This window comes from Cyanistes caeruleus, chromosome 5, assembly GCF_971803275.1.
Source record: "Cyanistes caeruleus chromosome 5, bCyaCae1.hap1.1, whole genome shotgun sequence".
In the NCBI taxonomy this organism is placed as follows: Eukaryota; Metazoa; Chordata; class Aves; order Passeriformes; family Paridae; genus Cyanistes; species Cyanistes caeruleus.
The window spans coordinates 42,718,761-42,743,490 of NC_141705.1; the positions used below are offsets into that span (position 1 = coordinate 42,718,761).

Here is a 24,730-nt window from a genome sequence, read left to right on the forward strand (position 1 = left end):
CTTTTTGATCCGTTCCGGTTCAGTTAAAGGGAATGATTATTTCCTTTCTTAGCAATATTTCTCAAGCTCTTTGTGGCTTATTCCCCTTGTCTTTTGTTGGCACTTTGAACAAGTCTGACTGAATTTTTCACACAGGTCTTCTTTTCCAAACATTTCTATCTGGTTTTGCTCTCCCTGAACTCTCCAGTGCCTCTGCCTGGTTTATTGCGTACTTTTTCCTCTCCCAGTGATTGACACTGTTTAGAACATATACTTTACTTACAACAGGGACTTGGAGCCCATCAGAACTCCATGGGATTTTGAGGCTATTGTTACAGTTTGCAGATATAAGAAATCCATGTCCTTAAACTGGAACTTGAGGAAAGCCTCCCTTCACTGCACAAAACATAAGGATCTCCTTGAAACATTGACTGGAATTAACAGAATAAACTAAGAAAACTAAGCACAGCTTTTCATATCCTCTCCTGTGCCTTTTTATCCAAATTCCATGCATGCTATACAACAAGCAATATTATCCAGGGAATAAAGAACTTCATTCAATTTCAAACCAAAGGATCACTTTTTTTAAAATCTGTATTTATTGTGTTTATACTCCCACTCTATTCCTCCTGAAGTCTCCTACCGTAGGCAAGAGGTGCACAGAAAGCACATCAGTAGTTATGACTACTTCTCATGGCTTAGTACCATTTTCAGGAGCATCAAAGTTCATAGGAACATGTGAACTTTCCTTCAGAATCACGAGCAATTACGATTAAACTCAAGTCAAACAGATTCCTGCCCAGCACAACACATCATGGAAAGCAGCCGTAGACTCCAGGTGCTAATTCCTGACCAAGCAATTAAAACAACACAGTTCAGAGAAGCATTCAGTGACGATCCCATTTTTCTGACATTGAAACCAAGGGAAGGCTTTGGAGCACTTTCCGAGCAATTGGAGCAGGTAAATGTAGCAGCTTTTGAGTTTCCCAGTCCCTGGCCACCTTCTGAGCTAACCCAAACACACTTGAAAGCACAGCTGGCAGGGGAACTTTCAGCAAAGCTTGTTTTGCAGGAACTGCTGATTTGCTGAAACAAACCTTTTGCACTGTTTCTGCTAAAATATTTCAAGGCCTGGAATGGTATTTCTGGATGAAACCAGTAAGATAAGGGAGCAGGTCCGATAGCTCAGCAATGTGGTGAGACTAGCAGGGCCAGAATTTAGGTCTGAGAGCTCAGATTACTGATCATGCAGTCTGTGAACTATCTTGCAGTGCCTCTTCTCCTCTGCCTTTGAATAAAAATAAATAAAAAGTGCCTTGATTTCTTATTGTCAAACAGGTCTTGACTTCTAGTCACTCTGTGAACAAAGGGCAAGAGGAAATTAAGTAGCAAAAAGTAAGAAACTTGCTGAAGCTCACAGAATCCTCAAAATAGTGTCTGGACCTGGATGGTCTCCAGTCTGACCTCCCATGAGGAGAAGGTCTGTCACCTCAACTACAGCAGATCACGTGTGGCTTCATTCAGCCATGCCACGAACATGAAGCAGAGATCTGTTCACCTGCTGAGGTACCTGCTCTCCTGCAGCATCACCCTCCAAGGGATGACATTTTTCTTCACATTCAGCTTCCCATGTGGCAATCCATGACCACTGCCACTTGCCCTAATGCCTGTGGCCACCGCAACACAGAATTTGGTTCTGCCATCTCTATGGCTGTTCTTTAAGCAGCTGTACAAGACTGCTACTGGAACCGCTTTCACTTTCTATTCAGGCCTGACAAGTGCCCTTGTGCCAAGGATATCTCTGACCTAAGGGATGCCTCCCCCTCCTTTTGATGTCCAGACATGCTCTGCCATGCAGAAGAAAAAGTTCTACAGGAAGGGTAAGCGGAGACATCTTGCATGATGGACTGAGTCCTGACATGGGTGGCAGCACTTCCTCAGCTACCTTTCCCACTACAGAGTTTTAGCCTCCTAACATGAGCCAGCACAATATCATTCTGTTTTGGAGAGTGGTGTGAACTCTTCTCTCAAAATAACACTTCATTCAGTTCAAGCTTTGGCATTTTAAACAAGTGCAATTAAATGCACTGAAAATGCTACTGCAACACAAAGGCTAAAAATAAAAACACAAAATGCCAGGAGTCACTCACAAGAAAAGTTCCTGGAAGAAATGCCCACTCACCCACACTGCACAAGCGTAACATCGTTCAAGTGACAGCTTGCATTTTGAAGTCAGATAAACAAGCCACAATTTAGCCTTTTTCCTACTGCCAGAAGCCTGCGAACTCACAAACAATTATATCAGCACTAGAAGTGGCACCATTTGGAACTCTCTGACCTGCATCAACAGGTAGGTCCCCAGTTACTATCTGGTACAGATGCAATTACTTATGGGTGTAAGTTTGCACGTACAACTGCTAAACCACTCCTAGTTTATATCACAGAATGTAAACTTCAGAAGAAACATGCGCAGACCATGGATGCTCTTAAGAACTAATACTGTCCTTAATCATAATAAAAAAATTTAATTTTAAATTTATAGCCTTCACCTGACAATAGCATTATGAATATGCTGTGCTTTTTAAAATGCACTGAATGCTCAGACTTCAGTAAAAAAAATTTATTTTTAATATAAAAGTGCCAAAATATTCACCAACATTGTAATCTATTCAGCAACCAGCTTACTCTAGTAATCAAAATTGCAAGCATCTTTATTCACATTTTTAAATCAAATTCCTTTCACACGTTTCCACAATAACCCGAGTCCCTCGAAAGTGGGAAATTTGCATTTCGATTGGCTGCTGTAGTCCATATGTCCAAGTTCATGTAGGCACGGAAAGGGTTAAACCTCGGATAATATTCCTGCTTACACATAACTGCCTGGTTCTCCACATGGGTTGAATGCTGAGTCGTGGCACTGACGGGGCAGCAGCTTTCATAAACATCACTCTGAGGTGCCCAGATGGAACCAAAAAGTCCAGACATTGGAGACAAGCTTCGGGTGCTTGAGAGGTAGGGCTGCAGAGCAAGATAAAACCAGCATGGGAAACTGCAACATGGACCATTTGCCACGGGAAATCTGGAAATGCTAAGTGCTAAATGGGCGGGAGGAAGCAGCATTTATGCAGAGACTTGAGAAATCCACAAGTAGAAAATTACACAGGAGTTTACAAAGAAATATGGCTGTCAAAAATATTACAGCAGCATTAATTTGTGTGGGTGTGGGTGAGAGAAGGCCCTTCACTGAATGAAGCCCTCCCTGCACAGCACAGATATTACTCTAACAACAATATACTACTCAGTTCTGGTCAGACTTGAGGAAAATAGAGGAGAAATGGAAGACACACAAAGATCACCATGCATACTTTGAGAGTTAAAATTAAAAGAGAAGGATGCCTAGAAATGACAAGAAAAGGGCTGAACTATGTGTCAGTCCAGAAAGACTGTGCATGCTGGGAGCAGAAAGGGATATTCAGTGTGAAAAATGAGACTATAATTGGGAGCTAGGGAATTTAGCTAGAAAATTTTTGAAAGCTTATAAAGAACCTCCTGGAGGGCAAGATGTGTTAGTCTGCAAGGAAATCTCCCAGCGAAGGTCATGGAAGTCTTGGGACTTTTAAAACTGAATCAAACATTGAAATGTATTGTGGAGAAAAGCTCGCCAGGGAAATGAACTGAATTATCTAATGCATTTTCCAATCTCTACCTTCTGTGTTTCCTGGCATTCCTGAATAAAACATGAAATAAAGCCATGTTTATTTAAGGAAAAAGTCTTCTACCAGTTTTGCCACTTTTTAACACAGAAGAATTTTCATTTTAACAGTTGAAAATATTTCTCATTTTATTTGGTTAGTTTTATTCAAAATAAACCTACAGTAAATCAAAAAAAAAATCAAAATTCTAAAATAGAGGATTTTGAAATATGAACAGAAAGAAGATGGTTACAATTAAAGACCACCTTGAACTGAAGTTACTACACTGCACTATGGGATGACATAAATATGGCTAGTCTGGAATATAACAGGTCAAAGTTTGGATTCTGAAATCTGCACAAATCCAGCTTAAATCACTTGGATTTCCTACCAAAAAAAAATCCCTGTCAAAGTCACTGAGAGCAGCTGCCCATTCAGTTCTTCAATTTTCAAATTTCTCTGGGTTTTCCTGTCAGCACTTTTCGGGTTTAGCCCTCAACTGGACACATTGATTTTGATAGAAAAGAGTCTCAGTAGACAACATAACCCCAAACATTTTTCCATATGTTAGCTGATTTTAGTCAATTTTCAGGCAAAAGGATCATCTTAAAATCTTGCAGACAAAGTTGGTAATATCCTTGACAAACAGCTGGGAAAAACCTGGGCTACCAAGGCCAGCATTAAACACATACATCACACTACTTAGAAGATTCATGTAAGCAACACATAGGGAAAAGACAGGAATACACTAGGAAGGTTCTGAGAGCATGCAAAGGCAGCACCCTCACAGTGACAATACTCACTGTGGAGTTGACATAGCTGGCAGGCTCCCAGGCAGGTGGCATGTTGGGAGGAGCATTCCAGGTGGAGGGACAGTTCTGGTCAATGAAGGCTGTATTCTGCACTGCTGCAGTACCTGGGAAGCCACTGGGGTAGTTCATGTTTTCTGCAATTTATAAAATCAGGAAGACAAACTAAGGCTTTTGCAACATAAAACACTACTAACGTTTCTGTGGAGGAACACTGAATCTTCTTGAGAGTGAGCCTGGCTGGGACTGACCTAATCCTTCAGTGACTTCATGCAGAGTCAGGGTAGCACAGCAGCAAAGCGTATCCATTTCTGTCAACAGGACTACCACTCTCTATTAGGGACCCACTAACAAATTGTTACCAGGAGGACAGGATAAAGACTTGGCAATCCCTCTACTGGAGAACAGAGTCTTTATTAGACAGAACATGCACGGCAGAACCTCCCCAGGCCTCACCGCCAACATGTCTCAGCTCTAAGCACCCAAGGGATCAGTGCACTGCCTGGGATACTGCAGTCTGACCTTTCATTATTACTTAGGTAGGTAATGCTAAAGAATTCTAGACTGCTGCCAGTGTGCTTCCCAAGCCAAGAAACTCTAGCCTGGAAAGGTAATTGGTCACAAGAGACCTTGTATTTCACACACTGGAAGGCAGAAGCCTGCCAGAGGGGAAACAAAGAAGATTGTGCAAAAAGATATGTGTAATACTGTAGGCACAAGCATTTCTCTCTATTCCCTCTGAGAGTCCTGCATACTGCCCTTTCAGGCTTAGTAAGTCTATACAAAGGCCAAGCTTCTCATCCACCACATGCAGCCATTGTTTATTACAACAGAGCACTCAGCTGGAAAACGTAAAGTCCACTTAAGCAATGAACACCCGTGTGTGTGTGTATAGACCAGCTCAGCCTTTTGTTCTATAAAAGGTGAGGAAAATAACCATGCTCTGTTCTAATTAATAAGCTTTATTTCATCTTACCTTCTGGGAAAGCACCATATTCATTCATCTCTAGTGGACAATACATGTTGGAAAACTGGCTGTCACAAGCTGCATTCCAGTCAATGAAGCTGTCTCAAGAAAAAGAAAAGTCTGAAACAACTTGCAGAACTTCTGAAAATTACTCAGAAATACTTATTTAATGTAGAGCTGTTGCATGCAAAATGCCTGTGACTGATCATGAGGCTTTTCACACTCCACTTGTCAATTTTGCCAGTATCTACTCTGTACCACTACATAACCACAGCAATCTCTCTCATAGAGCTCTTTTTCCTCTGGGAAAATGAACTTGTAATGACGCTACCAGAATCCTGCAATGCCTAACTGGGTTCAACTTTCTTCCCTGCAAAAAGAAAATAACTGTACTTCTTCCACACAATCATGGATAATGTGATTTGAAGTGGCAGAAGAAGGCATAATATATTTAATTGCTTGAGCATAGCAATTAAAATGGAGATATCTGTTTTCCCTACCAAATGTGCTAAAGTTCAGTTAAGCAGTGCATTTTCTGAGCTACACATAGATTTCTAGGGGTTATATTTCTCAAATTGAAATAATTTCAGAATTTCAAGAAGATTTTTTCAAAAGTATTTCCTGAAGACACGTAGTAAAACAGGCCCTGCTATACATCAAGTTTGAAGTAGCCCAACTTTGGATCAATCTGCACAAGGTAGGTACATAAAAGGATTTCATATGAAGCTGCCCTACTTCAATTTTACTATTCAGCTAAGCAGCTATCTTGTCACTATTAAATATCAATAAATAATTGTATGGATGTGTATTTTTGCATATGAAATCCAAATCAAGATAGGTGTATGAAAGCAATCACAGAATGGGTAAGGCTGGAAGGGACCAGAGTGGTCCAGTCTCCTCAAGCAGGGCCATCCCAGGGCACCTGGCACAGGATTGTGTCCAGAGGGCCCTCGAGTATCTCCAGTGAAGGAGACCCCACAACCTCTTTGGGCCATCCATTCTGGTGCATGGCCACCTGCACAGTAAAGCAGTTCTTCCTCATGTTCAGGCAGAACTTCCTGTGCATCAGGTTCTGCCCACTGCCTCCTGTTCTACTGCTTGGCATCACTGAGCAGAGCCTGGCTCCATCCTCTTGGCACCCTCCCTGCAGACATTGATATTGTCCCCTCTCAGTCTTTCTTTCTCAAGTCTGAGCGGACCCAGCTCCCTCAGCCTTTCCTTGTAAGGGAGATGCTACAGACCCTTAAACAACTTTGTAGCTCTTTGCTGGATGGGCTCCATGAGCTCCCTATCTCTGTTGCACTGACTATGGAGTCTAGAACTGGACACATCACTCCAGATGTGCCTCATCAGGGCTGTGCAGAGGGTCAGGATCATCTCCCTTTCCCTGCTGGCATTGCTCTTCCTAATGCACCCCAGGATACCACTGACCTTCCTGGCCACAAGGACACTGCTGGCTCAGAGACAGCTTGCTGTGCACCAGGACCCCCAGGTCCTTCTCCCATCATTTTAGATGATAGGATACAACCTGAAGAACTGGCCATATTTCATTGCTATGTGATGGCAGAGTATTTCTGCTCAGTAGTTTGTGGCACATCTTTCATTACTGAAATTTGCTGTGTGAGTGGTGTAAAATAGAAGAATTAATCAAGTTCATTACTAAGGGAAGATCAACTCAGATATACAAAGAGCCTGAAACATACCAACTTGTATCCCTAAACCACCTTTATACTGGAATATTCGTCTTTATAATAATGTCTGTTCCTGCTAATTAACACAAGTACACACTGCATAATACACCATGGAGCATACACAAGCTATGCACTTAGCAAGAGGGCAACTGGTTTCAAAGCCAGGCCCTCTGCCTGCAAAAGAAGTAAAAGGAATTAATAACTTTCCAAAAAGTATTTCATTAAACTTGAAAAAAGTTTTAGAATATCTGTACATGAGCAGTGATTTGTCTTAGTAAAATTAAACAGGAATGTACTCATGGAAGAGCATTAACAACTAAAGATTGAAGCGGCAGAAAGATTTTTATTTTAATTATCATCTGTCTTTACAAATATCATGAGTGAAGTACAGTCCTCTGCATTATAGAAGCCTGAACAAAGCATTAACTGTACTTTTTACACAAAACATAACTTGCCTGTTGTGGACAGAGGGGGTTTCTTGGATCATGCATGGTATATTATTCTCAAGGTTGTAGTTCAAGCCGTTTGTCACACAGACCGGCTGGGCAGGCCACAAGTCTCCTGTTGGGTAAAGACCTAAAAAAGGAAAGGGGCATGAAATGCAGAGTAACAGGAAGGAGACTGCAGATTCGGTCACACTGACACTTAATTCTCAGGTCCCCAGTAAGGACTGTCTGCTAGAGCAAAAAATCCAGAGTTACTGAGCAATTTTTTTTGTGGTGAAGACCCATCTTTAAACACATCTCAAAATTTCTGTTTTTTAAAAAAGATACATATAAGACTTGAACTGATAAACTGGAATTCAATTAAACAGGGCAAGAAGTTCCAGCTGAGGGTCTTTAAGTGCTCAGCTGCCAGTGCCAAGGTGGCATCCTTCCACAAAGCAGGACAGACAGCAGGGATGCAATCCCCACTGGCCTCCTTGTCCCCATCCCTCAGTCAGTAACCACCTCAGAAGTTCAACTACATAAACCCAGCAGGAACAGGGTCAGGTTTCTAACACACTGGAGCCATTCCTGACAAGATAATTAGTGAACTCATTAAATTCTGTATTTAGTCTCTATGGCAGATATTCACTGTGCTGCCCTTCATGGACTGAGTGTCCTGACTGCCCACAGATGCTTGGTTCCTATCAACTCTATGAGAACTGGCAGCTGGAGAAAAGAAAAAATCCAAATTCCAAATTAGCAATTTCCAAGAGATAAGGGTTGCAAAGTTGGCTCTATTTCATTATTTCACATAATACATATTAATATTGCTACCATGGAAGAAGGTTAATCAGCATTTGTATCCTATCAGACACAGGTTAAACTTGCAGCAGAAGGGCAGAGTGCTGCTGCCCAAAGAATCATGTGTCCTGACCAGCTTTCAAACTCCACCTCACAGTGTAGCATGATGCCTTTATGAATCCCACTCAAAAAGCTAGTATTATTTCCCTCTGAGATGGAAACTATGAAAATTCAACAATTTTAACAGCACTACACAACCTCACTCATTATTACTTTCAAAGAGAGCAAGTCCCAACTGTGGTAATTTAGAGACAAAAATGGTCATGTTTGATTTCATGCCAAGCTTCACTTTAACACAGCAAGCAGTGCTCTTGATCTCCCAGCTGTATTGCTTCTGGACATTAATCTGTGCAAAGCAAGAAGATGAATAAAGAAAGAATACCTAGAACATGAGTTGAAAGCTAAATGCTGCCTTTACACAAGAGAAGATAAGCAAAAACTGTCAAGGTTTTTGCTTATGTTTTGCTTGTAATATAGATAAACTTATATTTTGCTTAAATTTGCTAACTTTGTGCCTTTTTTCGAAGGAAATCAAGTTCTAGTAACAATGTGTCTATCAAGTTGGTGCATGGTTATTAGCAACATCACTAAAACTGCTTGACAAAATGTGAAAGAAACAGCTTCAGCTGTTAATACTGACCTTTATTTTTGTCAGGATCTGCAGCTATGTCAGTGAAATTGGGACATAAGGTTTCAGGATATTGGGGGATGCTGTTCATGTCTCTGCTGAATGAAAAGAAAATTTAATTTCTTAAATCTCATAATCCAAACCATTTCAAAGGAAATATACAGAGATGTAAAAAATATTCTAACAACCATCATGATTCTATTGCTTTCCCACTGTCCTGATTTTTCCTATTTCTGAATTATCACTGTGCAATTTTTTTAAGTTTTTTTCCCAATTAAAAGCCAGCTATTTATCACACATGCAAAATAAATAAAATTAATACACCTTAATTATCCTGTTTTTATCACTGAAGTATCAACCTATTGCAAATTAATTCAACTGCACTTCTCTAAAACTGAAAAACAAGCTACAGTCCATGAAGATAAGTAGGACCTCTTATAATGTTTAAAAAACTTTCAGGTTGTTTACTTTTATGTTACTTTTATGTCCATGAAGACACATAGAGACACATGAGCATGAATTTGATATTCATCAAAACCCGTCAAAAAAACTAGTAAAAATGAATAAAAGGAAACATTTTCAAGCACCAGAATCCTAGAGAAAAAGGACTGGATTATTTCTCCTAGTGGAAACAGAGAGTGGTGAATGAGAAGTGAAACAAGGATTCATACTAATAAAAATTGTAGATGCTATCTCTACTACAGTAAAGAGGAAGAAAAGAATATGGGGGAGGGAGGAATCAATTTTCATGCTGTGTATCCTAGGAGAACATTATTCCCATTAAAAGAATAACATCAACTTGAAAGTCTTATTCTCATCTTTTAAAAAAAACCCGAAACATTACTACTGTAATACAACTAAACAGTAGTGTAAATGTAGTAAGTTGCTAGGATCTGGAAGAAGTGAAAGGGGAAAACCAATTTCCATTTTTTTCCATTTGGCAGCTTTTATTGTACTTATGCAGCATAATCAATTTTGCCAATATCTTTTCAAGTGCTGAAGAAGATTCTTCTTCCAACTAGTAAGTACAATCAGATGATCATAAAAAGTTACAAGGTAACAGGTAGGTATTATTTATCAAACTGAGACAAGACTTCAAGTTGATGCTGTTTCTATAATGCCCTACAGGTGTAGATTCAATTTTTTACCTGGTATTGCAGATGTTATGAGACAGATTTAGAGTGATAGGAGTTTCAGATGGAAAATCATTTTGTGAAATATTCTCTCCTAAAGAAAAGAATGACTGTGAAAATCAAAGATCCTTAAAAAAAGAAGTATGCACAGAATATACATACACACAAACAGAATCAGCAACGGTATTAATCAAGTTTTCTCTCACACTGGATTATCACTAGTCCATAGTCTTAACATGTATTTTATGATTTAGAAGGGATTACCAGAGTCTTAACAGAGAGGTTCCTTGTTACTATCGAATTAAGTCTGAATTTAGAATTACTTCTTTTCTTTTAATTTTTTTAAGAGGCATTATAATTTGAACACACAGGAAAGTCATATACACACACTATTTGTTATCTGTTAGATCACAGGTTTGGAGAGATCACACACTAGCATTTAGTAATGTAAAGTTTTATACATACACAAATACACATTAAAGTTTCTGCATATTTTTAAATAATTCAAGCCATCTTTTTGCAGGTACCCAAAGCTGAGTTTGCTGGTGTCACTTCAGCACTTTAAAATTTTCTTCTAGTGCCACATCTCTCCAGATAATTATGGTAGTGACTTTCAAGTACTTGAGCGATATTCAGGTACTCAAGAATTGCAGTAATGAACCACAGCTAACATTTCTCATACTAGTCAAGTGGCCAGGTGTTCTGGGTACCTATGCCTCAAATACACCAATGCAAACCCAGCATCCTCAGATCTCTACTGTTTTCACATATTCTTCACTGGTGCAATGTTTAAAAAAAAACAAACGTGATGAAACAAATTTGAAGGCAAAAATTGCTTTGGCTAGCAACTCTCAGTTCTCCCATCCTTCCAAGACACCTAACTCTGCATATTGCTCATTGAGGAGCCTCACAGTCATCTTCATCTCCACGAAATGTGTGGTACTTCTTGTCAAGTACCAAGTTCTTTGCATCTCTCCTTGTGTGTCTAAGAGTTGCTCTACAAAAGACAAATTATGTGCCCCATGCCATGGTAGGTCTTTCAGTTCAGCAGGGAGGCTGAAACTCTGCCCACTACTGTGAGGAGGTGCTGTTTGCAAAACTTACTGGATGGAAGAAAATGCCTGGTAGTAATCATTGGCTTTTTATCTCCGTCTGAACTGCTGGTACTGCTCCAGCTACCCCAGCTCCCACGACTTGCACGAACACTTCCTGACGAACTTCCACAATCTGAGCTTGAATCAGAACAAAACTTCTCCAAACACTTCTTTTTGGACCGCTGATAAAAGTTTTCTAGAGAAGTTGGGTAAAACAAAAACAAACAAAAAAAACACCAACGCAACATTTAAGAAAGTTTTGTCAGGGAAAAGTAATCTGAATCATGAATTTACATGAATTCTCTGAATTTACTGAAATGAGAAAGAATTTACTGATAGCTTCAGTAACTAAACCAGCCTCTAACACACAGAGCTTCTGACCCACATGATATCCCAGTAATATTAATGCAAGTGAGGATACAGTGCTGCTATAGGTAATAGGTTGAAAGAGGATGAGCACACTGTCCTTTGAAATATACACTTAATACTTCAAACATGAAACATATCCTGGCTGTAGAAACATGCATACTAAGAGCAATGACAAAATGTTGCAAGTGATGAATTCATGAATGTTAGATTCTCTTTTCTTAGTATCTCATCAGAGATGCAAAGGACAATCCTATAGAGATTGGTATCTTTCTTCAGATCTCCTCTTTCCTGAAGTCAGGGAAAACAATCCATCCAATCCCATGGAGAAGCATGCAGAGCCCTTCAGAAGTGAGCAGCTATTATTTCAGGCACTGCAACATACCAGTCCTGTCATCTGCACATCAGGGTTCAAAACAGAGAAAAGCACAGGTCTCTCAAGTAAGGAATGCTCTACTGCCACAAAATCCACATTGTGTTTCTTTCCCCATTTTAAGACAGTTAAGATAGCATACCTGTTTCTCCCTGTATGGACAAGCTCCCAGCTTTTTGGTCTGCTTTACAATTTTCCCCGTTACTCTGCGGACACCAAGCTCTTATTCCAATATTCGTTCTCAGATCCGGCCTTTCAAATTCACTGCACATATGCTTCAACTCACTCTGCTCAGGGACCCTAATAGAACCATACCCAAAAGAACATGTTTGCATTTTACATTTCATCTGCATTTTTCCTTTTCAGGCATTAAACACTTTGACTCACACAGCTATCAAGGCAAAGTGCAGAGGAAGCAGTAGGTTTGGGAGTCTTATTCCCCAACTTTACAGAAACCTAAAAAATCTTTCCCAAAATGCAATATCCTACCACACAGACTACTACTTGTCAGAGGGAGAGGCAAAATGACATGTGCATATTTAAATCCATTCTCTAATGCACTTGGCAGAAGAAAATCAGATGTTGCAGTGATAAGCACAGTCTAGCAGTGTACAAAGATTGATATACAAAGAAAAATGTGTCCTGTGTTCATTTCACTGGCATAATTATAACTAGAGTAAAATGACAATCTGAAGCAATCTTAAATTTTTTCTAGTATAAGTGAAATGTCAGTATCCAATGTCATAATCAGAGAGTATTAAGGAAAAATGATTAAAAGTCAGCAGTCAAATTTCTGCAGAAATGAACAGTTCCATTTTAACTCAGAAAGTAGCAACTGCTGAATTGGTTCAAGGAATAGATCCTGAACTTCAGTATTCCACTGCTTGTTTTTTATCCTTCCTACCTATAAAGGTGTGCATCCAGCCAAGATTTACACAGGTACTTCCCACAAAATGAACAGAAATTTGTGCACAATGAGTTATAACAGCCCTTTCAGATTTACAATCTCCTTTTAAAGTCCACTGACCTCAGTAGAAGCACTCGCAATAAAAATTAAGTCTGTGAAGGCTTTGTAGGATTGTGACCTTAATTCAAAGGGCTGGGGGAAGGGAAGAAGTAGGATTTCTTCCTTGGATGTATTTGTATTCTAGAAGCAGTTTGTAACCGGTATTTTTTAACAATCCAAACAACTTAAATTTAAAATATATGAAAAAAATATATATATTTAGAATTAATTTACAACTGACTTTAAAATGCATTAAAACAATTCTCAGGGTGGGGAAAAAAAGTGTTCACTCAATATTCTTTAGAATCTAGAGCTGCTCTAGTTTTTTTTAATCATTACATCAAAAATGCAAACTGCTCTCTCATTTCTACACATTTCTCTTCCAAAACTGGTAGAGGACAACATTCCCCCAGTTACTCAATATAGCAGATGACTCTCCTTGTCCTGAAGGTGGAATCATTTCAACAATTTTATTTTCCTTCTTTCACTGAAGAGAATACACAATTGGAACTTCTCCAGACAATACACAAGGGGAAGGAAGCTAACCATCCCAACTTCAGAGACAGCACATTCCTGACTCTACCAGTGAGCTACCACTGCTATGCAGAATGGGCTGCATCTGTACACATGCAGATTTACAAACTGAATATTTTTAAATTCTTTGTTTTGCTGGTGATACTTAGTACTGCACATTCCTAAAAATAAATTCACAAGCCAGGATTAAAGTGTGTTTGTTTAAATAGATAAAGCAATCCTGCCTAATGTACTATGCAAAACCTGCAGAAAAATTACAGCAACTCTGGGTTTTTTTCATTATTTAGTGAGGCAATACATACCTTGTAGATATATTTACATTCTTCTTCTTATTTTTCCTAGATGTTCTATTTCTATTCCAATTCATATTTGGTACATTTCCCTCCTTTTTCTCCTGAGGTTTCTTCTTCCTATATGCATCTTCTTGCTAAAGGCAAAAATACAAGCTGAGATAATACATATGTTATAAAATGAACTTAACTTAGTCAATGAACTCCACTGGACTTTCCTAGCTAAATTTCTCTGGACAAAATGACCCAACCCAAATGCATAGTTACTTCATGAATTAGTGACTTTCCACAGCACATCCTCTTTCCAGCACCATCAATTTAACCAGCCTTTCCAAGACTGCCCATCAAGACAGCAAGAGACGATGAGAGAGAAATTTTTGAATTCCCAAACTTAGCATTTTCCCTTTCACAACATCTAGCTCTTACTTTCAGGGAAATAAAAAAATGGGGGGAGAAAAAGTAAAGCAGTCAATAAAATTCCCTATGTGCTAAAAAACAAAAAACATCTGCCAGATTTATGATCAGCTGGTGTGCAAGTTCAGCAGCAATAAATCCTCCCTTTCCTCAGCAGCTGGGGGAGGTGGGGGAAGGCATTCATTTGAATTACTGCTGAGGAAATTATGGAGTAAGTTACCAACAAATTCTAGTCATTTCAAAAAATGCAAGAAACAAACTGAGCACCATTAGCCACACATGGAAAGTTTATAACAACAGTTCCCAAAGCAAGATTAGACCTTGTCTTTTCTGACATATTCACCAAGCAATGTAAGCAATCCTTCCTTACACTGTTTTGCCATGGGATTTCTATCCAGTTGACAGAATACAAACATAACCCAAATTCTCAGGTTTACTAATTGCCTGATGCAGTTCTTTTAGTGTTGCTGCCTGCAACAAAAGTACAGTCCTATGTGTTTATCATGTGCAGAAACCAGGGGTGAAGAATGATCCTTCTCAGCAACTTAAAGATCTACTAAAGAGCTTCTGCCTGCTGCACTCTCAAATGCAAGGTTCTGATGCAAAGCCCCGGGTTTGGAGATCAGACCTGCAAATGAAGGCCTGATAAGCCTACCTCCCCTCCAGAGAATGTTCCCATATCTTTATGCTTCTGCCTGCTCTGACAGTAACAATCTCTGGCTGTGATATGGCTGTCTTGATTTTTATCCAAACTGTTCACCATTACATAAAGCAGCACTAATACATCAGTACAACTTCCTCATTCATCTGATTTACGGTATTTCAGACCTGTGACTCTACATAATAGTCCCTACATATACATACATACCTGTATGTGTATATATATGTACATAAAGTATAAAAAGATAATTTCAATTTTGAAAAGAAGAAAGATCACAATACCAACCTCAGAAGAAGTAATCTCCTCTTTTGCACAGCATGGAGTCTCTTCCTTAGGTCCCTTATTAATCTTTTTCTCTGTGGAAGGCTTTAGGTTGATCTGCTTTTTTAAAGTCTCACAATTTTCTGTTTCATTCCTGAGAGGCACTTGCTGGCTGTTCCCTACAATTAAACAGTGACAACAGTTTGCATGGGAAGAGAAGGGGATCCCAATCATAACCACATACTTTTCTTTAAAAACAGCCTTGTGTTGCTTTCTAAAACACTACAAGACTAACGTTTAGGCTGAAAATACTGAAAATTTCAGAATCAAAAGCTAATGCTGTGTAAAAATTCTTACAGCAGTTGCAAAAAGTAGCTTTGTGTTGGTTCATGGTCATGAGCACACCACTTCTAGTACATGCAGATTACCCAAATCTTGCTCATCTCATCTGAATTTGAGCTACTTGGGGCTCAAATGCCACGGGTCTGTAAGGTAAAGTCTGAAGCTAGAGAACACTGGGCTAAAAAACAAAGAGGAAAAAACCCTGCAATCTGGGTGGGGAGAAAGGACAGCCTTTACTTGGTGCTTGACACCTCTGAAGTGTCCTCTGCATTCACTATGAAGACAAAGGGAAGACAGCCTTTCTTTAGCACGGGTTCCACACTAAAAGTTCTTTTACTTGAGAGGCTTGTGAGGAAGAAGGATTATTTTGATCTAAGAGTCTGAAAGACAAAAGCTTCAAGAGGAATCCGGCCTCAACAACTAGCTCAGTTGCTCAGCTGAGTCACATTCCTCTGCCTGGGCCAGGACAGAATTAACTTCTGTTAATTAGGTGCCAGGTATCTCAAAGATCTACACTACATCCACAGTGATCTGCTACCGAAGCTCTCAGCTGCTCTGCGTGAGAAATGTCATCACTTACTGAACTGAACTGGCCTTCTCAACGGGGAAAGGCACGCCCAAACATTTTACAGTTTCCTACCAACCAACTACAACACCCCAGCTCTGAGTCAGACACTGTCCCCCCTCTGGAGCAGGCAGCCATGAGGACTGCAAAAGGAGCACATGAAAATGAAACACCAGGCAAGTGAGACAGCCATAGCTCTAAATAACGCTGTGTTGCTCTCCAGCATGGGAGTACCAGAGGTCCTAAAACTCCCTGTTTGCACAAAACCAGGTCTATAACTATAATCAAAATGCAAACACTGCAACATGGTACTTTTTATGCTTATCATATCCTACTAAACATCTTTGAATACAGAAATACTCACATGCCTGATAGTACAGAAAACCACAACTGCCCAGAGACAACAAGGGAGATTACATTTAGTGCTTTACTACCAAATACATTGAATGATCTAATTCAAAGCAAAGAATAAGCAACAGTGCATTTTAGGAGCATATGAAGAATCTCAAAATACCTTGTGAGACTGAGTGAAACTATCTTGTCTTCACCTGATATTGCACACTTGTACCTGCTATAGCTCACAGATAGCAACACAAGAAGCAACAAGCCTGTGGTAACAACTACACAAGACAGCAGGGCCTGAAATCCCTCTCTGATGCCTCACTCCCTAAATATACTGCCACAGCTACAGCAAATGCCAGTTTTCACCATTCAATTTGCCAAGTGCCTCAGTATAGCCAAGCTTCCAGAGGATACATTCTCCTATCCTGCTTTTGATTTCTCAAAGTAGAGAAATCTCAGTCTTCAGTCTCAAGCAGAAGAAGGTGTTCTTCTACTGTTCTTAAAATTTTGAATTGTGAAGCTAAGAGGTGAGTCTTCCCAGGCAGCTTAGCCCCACACTATTTCAAAAAAAGGAAAACAAGATAAAAAAATATAGCTATGCAATCACTAAGGAAAACACTGATTTGCAGATTCCTACACAATAAAAATTCACATCCTGATGTCAGGCTTTTGTTATTTTGGGTGGTTTTATCAAAGGAGTTCTACATATCTGCTTCTGAATGTGCTTGCTTAGTGATTCAAGCACCATATTTCCAGTGGACCTGAAAACAGCAAACTGGGATCCTTCTGAATATCTGACAAGGGCAATTTGTGTCTTCTAAACAGATCTATGACATCAATTATTTTAACAGCTAAAATGCTACGGCAACAAGCTTGAAATCTGTAAACCAAGCAAATTTATGATTTATGAAACAACTTTAAATGTAAGCTGCTTCCTTTGGAATGTAAACAGACAAATCACAGTGAACACATAAGAAACACCACATTCCCTTGTCCCACACAAAAAGACAAAACCTTGATCACAGCGAACTCATCAGAAGATTTCACTTAGTAAATTAGACTGATAGAATTTGAGAAAAAATTACCACTAATTTTCCTAGAAATTTCTTGCAGTTCCGACTGTTGTTGAGGTGAATTTCTGGACAAGTGACTTTCAGGTAGCTTCTTGGACATCTTCACAGAACAGAACTCCTGTTCTTTGAGCTCAGCTAGATTTTCTGAAGTTTTAAGGTTAGTTTCCTTAGGAAACATACATGTTTGAAGATCTTCCTTCAGATCACACTCTGAAGAAGTATTTTTAATGAGAACTGTATTTTTCAGTGTACTTTCTTCTTTACCCAGAAAGTCTTCTGGAAGAGTTAAATTCTTGTTAACGTTTATGCCATTTGCATATTTCAGAGTTACCCAGTTCTCACTGACAACATCAGTGCAAATGTCCTCTTTTGGTGCTGAGATTTGGTTCTCTGCAATCTGATTCTGCTTCTCATCAGCAGCTGCAATGGCACTGCCAGCTGCTGTGTTTGGCTTCTGCTTACTGTAGTAAACTGAACATTTGTGTTTCTTCTGAGAGTGGCTGTAGGTCGCTGGACTTCTCTTGGCCGCACTCTGACTTCGGCTGGAAGAAGTGCCTACAGATAGGAAGCCCTTCCCTTTACCTTTATCTGAGGAACTATAGGAATCCATAAATGTCTTGCAGCTTCCCCTGGAGAAAAAAAAAAATAAGAATTTGGGATTTGCTCTTCTTCACAAAGCCATCATGAATTGTTTTATGAGATATTGTTGTAAGAAAGAAAGGGGGGCATATTCGCAAGCCATGAAATTGCTTTAGGTCTTCAATTTACTATACCAGCTAAGCACATTCTGATTTCAGTGAGAATGCAGCAAGACTAATATTTGCCCAGACTTTCAACACACTTCCATGCTTCAGTGAGAAAGCACCTAACTGACCACTCAAGAGGGTCAGATTGAGAACCATCAGTGTATTTTCCATTCTTTCCATGGCTACCACATGTGGTATATCCTTTACCTTCATCACACAATTTTTTACCTTATGTATTACTGGCAATATTCAAGATTAATAAACCCCTGAGTTCCTCCATTCCTCCTAAGTTAACGTGGAAGTTCTCTAAAAGAGGCTGCGTGGAACACTGTCTCCTTCAAACCAGCCCACAGTAATATCAGAATACAGACAGAAAGCACCACTCCATAATAAACAGGGTAGAAAAGAAGAAAAAAAAAAGTATTTTTACTTGTAGGAATCAGAGCTGATTACGTCAACAGAGCTGCTGTTCTGCTGTGGCACTGAAGCACTAGGATTGGGCCTCTGTCTTGATTTCATGAACTCTGCTAGAATATACTGGGCTTGCTGGAAGGCTATCAGAATCACTCCAAGCAGGGACAAACTGCCAAAGAAAACAACAGACACTGGTTTCTACAACTTCCAAGAATATTCAGTGAAAGAGGTAAAAAGCTGCTAACAAGACACAATTCTCAAATATTTTGTTAGTAAATTCTAAGTAAAAAAACAGACAAGAAACTCAAAATACGGCTTTTAAAATTATAGTTGTAATGGTATTTTCTTTCCTTGTTTTTCTTTATAGTCCTTACTAGTTCTTAGCTCTTTAAAATAATACAGTCATGAACTTTACAAAGAAAAGAAATAGAACAAAGAAAAAGTTCATTTTAACAGAGATAATCCTTGATTTGAAGATAATTTAGAAGTAACTTTGTTGTAGTGAGTCTTACATCATATCATAATATAATACCTATCAGCCTGCTGCTCATTTATGATAGTCATTGTCTTTATTTTGGTATTTATTAAATACTGTCTCTCTTCTCCTAGAGAAAATGCTGGCATAAAATGAGCTACCAATGCCATCACACTTCTGAACTAAAAATGTAGATGCAAAATATCCTCTCTCTCCATGGTGTATTAATTGCATCAAACATATATGGATCAAAACAAAAATCTTTCTTATTTATCAAACCACCTTCTCAATCATGCAGTGTAAATTTTGTTAGCAGGAAAACAGAATGAAAAATTCCTGTTTTTTCAGAACCCTGTAGTCTTCGTCTGTTGCATCTAGAACCAGGCAAAGTGGTCACTGCTGTTGCTTCACTTGTGCCCTGTTTCCAGCATCCAAACCATGGAAGCAGCAGCACAGTGTGCATGGGGATGGATCTCAGTTAGGGATGCATCAGCACGTGTGCGTTGTCACCACAACATTCACATGCACTGCCTCTTGAAGGAACTCCAGGGTGCTGTGAGGAAAGCCCTACCTTACGAAGAGGACAGTGAGCCTCCAGAAAGACTCTTCCCAGCTGGGTCCTGGCACCACATCTGCACACAGAGGCAACAGATGGTGAGGGAGAGTCACGTTGAGCGTGAAGTGGAACTCCAAATCAGCAGCAGTCACCAGTGTGAGCTCACGAATTACCCATGAAGATGTAAAGTCAGGGGTGAATCTGTCAGGAGAAACAGAGGTGGTGTTACTTTTTCATTGTTGGGCTATATTTTATTTTCTGAAGTCACACTGATACCAAAAATACGAAAAGTATGACAACAATAGTAATAGGTATGAAAACTAATTTAATAACGTTTACCAATAATTTAATTTATTCTTAAAATTACTAAAATATTTGCCTCATTATTAATATGAATTATTGATTTATTCATCTAATAATAAATCTATTTAGTTAGTTTAGTTACATGAAATAATATGATGTTAAGATATTTTTTCAAGCACAGTTAAATGAAGAGTCCCCTATCTGCTTAAACTGTGCAGGTGGCATTAGGTCATCTTAAATTGGCAAAATGTGTGGGTTTATCGTTACTCTTCACAATACTCTTATTACTCACAACACTCTGTGACATGTTTTTCTTTTATCAAGGAAATGCACATTTCAACTCAGGTTAAGTAACAAAGGTACAGCTGTCTAGCATACAGCCAGCATGATTTCAGAAGGGGCTAGGCACTAGGATACAAAAAGGTACTGGAAAGATACAGAAAGCAGAAGAAACACCAGATTTATCTCTTCTTCCACTTCCCTGACCCATCTCATTATTCTACTTGATTGCTAAAAGGTATAACTTGCCTTTCCAATCAGTAGAGGTGAAATTTGTTGTATGGGAAACCACAGTTACTTGAATACAGTAACATTACTTTTGTTTACATCACAGTATCTTTCACTCAAGGATATTTTAAAAAGAATCAGTTTTAGACTATGTGCAATGTTGGGAAAACATGACTCGATTGTGGTCAGGCTACTTGGAACAAGCTTAGAGAATAACAAGCAAATAAAAATTTGTGCCAACTCTTTTGTTTTAATTTATTACTTCATAATGCACTGATAAAAGCATGTAATGCTGCTTTTTAAAAATAATGGGTCATATTAAGAACCAGTATTTTATTATCCATTTGTTAGTATTATCCTGAGGGAAATGCTTACTAAATTTCTATTCAAAATTTTGTGTGTGGTATGCTATTGGAGTGTCTGTTTCTGAAATTAATTATTTCAAATTTCCACTTCAGTTATTTTGTCAACAAATTTGTTAGTGCTTACACAATGCTGATTTCTCGTGATGAGTTCTGAGCCAGGAAAAATTCTTGACAGTCTAACACTTCAAATCCATATCCTTGGCAACTGTAACCATTGATTTTCATTGATGAAATTGTTATAGGAAGAGGCCCAATATTCTCTACTTTGAAGTTCTTCGTAATGGATAGAATTTGTTTGCTGTCTTTCCGTTCTTAAAGGGAAAAAAGAGAGCAATTATTTTACATTGCATAGAATGATTTCTTATATTCATAAATAAATTGATATTTTGACTTTCAATTGAATTTTTAAAAAAAAGTAAGTGACCAAGATTTAATACAGACTGTTATGCAGTAGTGTATTTCTAAAACTTTTAATTATTTCCAGAGTTTTGACAAAACAGAATCTACACTTCTCATGGCCAAGCTCTTCAGCTTTCACCATTCTGTTTATGTAACATTAATGTTGTGTATCATTACCAGTGCAGAGCAAAGCAGCCAGCTGCACAACCAGAGAACTGTGACTCCTTACTCACGTCGTCTGCAGTCCATTAGTGTAGCTTCTGGCACCTTAAATCGAAGGGATCCTCCGGCACCAGGCAGTCTTCCCCCTACTTTAAGCAATTCCTTGGCTCCAAAGCCTTCTACATTGACCACATCCAGAACGGTTAAGTTGTTTCTGCCATAAAATAAAAATCAAGCAATCAGCCACTAAAGCACAAATTAAGTTTAAAAATCATGGTTTTGCTCTCTAGGTGCCAAACCAAGACAAAAATGCTTCAGGAACAGAATTCAGTGGCCAAACCTGGACAGGTTTCCCCTAAACAGAGACAGGATTGCTCCAGGACCAGACAATAGTGAATTTCACACAGTGAAGGAGGCGAGTTTAGCAACCAGTGCCACTAGATAACAACTGTGCCACTTAGTTGCTTCTAGAAGCAGCCTAGAATGGCTGCTTCTTCAATGAACTCGCTTTTCCTACAAAGGTAACCAATGTTTGGCTGCCTAAAAGACCCACTGGATGGATCCATAACTCCTATCGTTATGAAGTCAGACTGAAAACAGCAAAGCCACGCAATGTGTTTCTCTCTTAAAATGCATGTAGCCTCAGTACAGCTACATGCATTTTATAACCCTCTGACCACATATCAAGAAAATTAATGACTGAGAAACAAGGCACAAACATTCTTTGTTAAACCAGACATATTATGTCTTCCAAATTTTGACCATTTGTCTATGTGCCAGGACTTTGCAAATTCATTTTTACACTGAGTTGCTTCATTCTCACTTACAGCTAGAACTTGGCTTACCTGATTAAAATAAGGGAAGCTACTCTTTTGTAGTCAAGAGGTGTAAAAATTACACCAACTTTCCTGGTTTCCAGTGGCTGTAAACTTAACCAAAGCATCTCAGAACTGCATTTTTTGCTGATGAGGTCCTCTTGATGTGCATTCTGTTGAACAAAAAATGCACATCTTACTCACAGAAAACATGTGTGTTTAAAGATGTCAGTAAAGAAAGCACTCTACCACTACTTAGCACCATGTAGAATATTTTTGGCAAGAAACATTTTTGCAGAAACTGCTAACTAACTTGTTATACCATAGTTTTTCCTTTTGACAACATAAAACATCAGATAAAATTGTTTATTTGAACAAAAGTTCATATTACTGCACTTGTTATGAGGAATGTATTACTTCATTATTCAAAACAGCTTTTATTTGCTCAGATGGAAATGAAATTATATAGCGTCTTTCATATTCAAGGAATCCTGAAACACTTCAGAAGACAAGAACTGACAGTGCACTGATTGCACAGGGAAATGTGGCAACCATTATAGCCTCAGAGTATGACTTACAACTTGATTGAAGTGAGAAAGGGACTGCTGGCAAATATGCTGATCATTTGAGCCACTGGAAAGAAGCCAAAGAGAATTCTCTACTACATTAATTGAAAACCAGAACTACCAGAAGTTCACTTAGTCTGGAAATAATGTAATTTTTTTTTTAATACTGTTGTTTATTCTTTCTGCCTCTGAAAAATGAAAATAGTCCTATAACTTGCTCTTCCAGAAGTGGGGGTCCCCTCTTAGAAAAGGGTGATCAGACACCTACAGCAGTCAAAACACCCAAAAACATTCCAAAATGGGCTCTCACTTGGTTGTTTCTCAGTTTATGAGTGTTGTACTAACAGCTTTTCTGATCTTTTGCAGTTCAAATTTTTTTTATTCTTAGTCTATTTTACGAAAAATAACACACAAAAACTATCAGAACCTGCATTTAATAGTCAGCATTTATTAAAAGCAAGCCATGTATGGCATTTGCAAACTTCCCCATGTCACTCCCTACAAAAAAGAGCCAAACAATTCACTGCACATAAACTGATTAGGGAAATGATGACCAAGCAGAAATTGAAATAGTAACATCTATTGATTTGGTTAACAAAGCAAGATCCATCTCATATGGATGAAAATTTAGCTAACCATGCATGCTTCCCATAGCTCTTCAAATCTAATGAAAAACATGTACTGCACATATTAAAGTGAAGATCTACAGCTATTTCTCCATTTGGCCAAGAGTATGGTGTGTGAGATTATGGAAGCTCACTCCCAGCCCTGTGCTAACCTTCCCTTTTTCAGAGTGTGCCTACAGGCTAGGATTTATGAACTGCTGTCTCCTCTCTTTTACAATAACTCTTACAACTGTTGCCAGAAAGGAAAGGTCAGCTTTGATTAGCATAGCAAACAATCTTTTCTTCTTACAATGTACAAATATTTCATTAAGATCTTAAAGTATATGTGCAGAAACATATATCTACACAGGACATTAAAGATGAAGATGCAGCATGCCACAACAGCAAAAAAAATACATTCATTCTGGGCTCTTGCACAAACCAGAAGTCTTAAAAAGAAATTCTCCAGGTATTCTGGATAGTACCCTGGTCACCAGAATATGCCAGCTTCTCTGATACAGCATTTCCTCTGTTATCCAGGACACAACATCTCAGGCCTTAAGCACAGCTCAGCACTGGTGTGCCACAGTCAAGAATTAGCACATTCACGCAAAAATTAGGCAGTGGGAACCAGAGAGCACCATGGCAATCCAAATCCAGAAGTTGCAATGGCATGAAGCTGAGATGCAGAAATCCTGGCTCCTCCTCCCTTGAACTACCCAACACTACTTCCCTCTACTGAGAAGATAACCAGCCAGCTCCTGACACTCCATGGTCAGCCTGGAGCCAAGGGTGAAGCCCCAAAAACACACCCACACACCTGCAGGCATGCATGCACTTTCTCCCTACAGCTGTATTCAAAACTGACTCAAATTCTGAAAATAATTAACTGCAAAGATACAAACCTGATGAAGAATCAAGAAAACACTAAGAAACTGCTTTAAAATGTGTTTGGGAAGAACCCAGAAGTAGCACAGCTAGGAAACTCTTTCTCTAGTGTGTCAGACCACGTCTACCAAAATTAGCCATCTTACCCCATGAGGACATTCATCCATTAGCCTGAATTCAGTGGTTGTGAAATTAATAGCTTGCCCATTTATGCCGAACCTAAATAAACCAAAACAAGAAGTTAAGCACTTGAAACCCAACCTGTCAGAACTGCACTGACTTAGTTTTACATGTTACCTGTTCTTAAATAAAGAACTACTTTTACAATTGCATTTTGGCAATGTGAAATATGGTGGAAATGTGAGTCTGCATTTCAACAGAATATGCTGCAAATCAGTTTTATGTGGATTCCACGCATTT

At 38.9% G+C, this 24,730-nt stretch overlaps 1 protein-coding gene across 9 annotated transcripts in view; it reads right to left on the reverse strand.

The window, feature by feature from the left end:
* Window positions 1-2,584: 2,584 nt before the first annotated feature.
* TMEM131L (transmembrane 131 like) overlaps window positions 2,585-24,730 on the reverse strand; it is a 79,390-nt gene continuing 57,244 nt past the window's right edge. For 7 of the 9 annotated variants that reach the window (XM_086891314.1, XM_086891310.1, XM_086891311.1 and 4 more), the window contains 17 exons: window positions 24,457-24,529; window positions 22,282-22,424; window positions 21,508-21,650; window positions 21,000-21,186; window positions 19,716-19,901; window positions 18,686-18,838; window positions 17,522-18,138; window positions 15,212-15,366; window positions 13,864-13,988; window positions 12,164-12,321; window positions 11,293-11,478; window positions 10,204-10,282; window positions 9,068-9,153; window positions 7,594-7,714; window positions 5,457-5,545; window positions 4,475-4,617; window positions 2,585-2,997 (listed from right to left, as the gene is read on the reverse strand). In XM_086891314.1, the coding sequence (XP_086747440.1) occupies window positions 2,719-2,997; window positions 4,475-4,617; window positions 5,457-5,545; window positions 7,594-7,714; window positions 9,068-9,153; window positions 10,204-10,282; window positions 11,293-11,478; window positions 12,164-12,321; window positions 13,864-13,988; window positions 15,212-15,366; window positions 17,522-18,138; window positions 18,686-18,838; window positions 19,716-19,901; window positions 21,000-21,186; window positions 21,508-21,650; window positions 22,282-22,424; window positions 24,457-24,529 (2,923 nt within the window). In that variant the 3' untranslated portion in view covers window positions 2,585-2,718. The remainder of the gene's footprint in view (window positions 2,998-4,474; window positions 4,618-5,456; window positions 5,546-7,593; window positions 7,715-9,067; window positions 9,154-10,203; window positions 10,283-11,292; window positions 11,479-12,163; window positions 12,322-13,863; window positions 13,989-15,211; window positions 15,367-17,521; window positions 18,139-18,685; window positions 18,839-19,715; window positions 19,902-20,999; window positions 21,187-21,507; window positions 21,651-22,281; window positions 22,425-24,456; window positions 24,530-24,730) is intronic. The other 2 variants (XM_086891312.1, XM_086891313.1) reach the window with 1 other exon arrangement.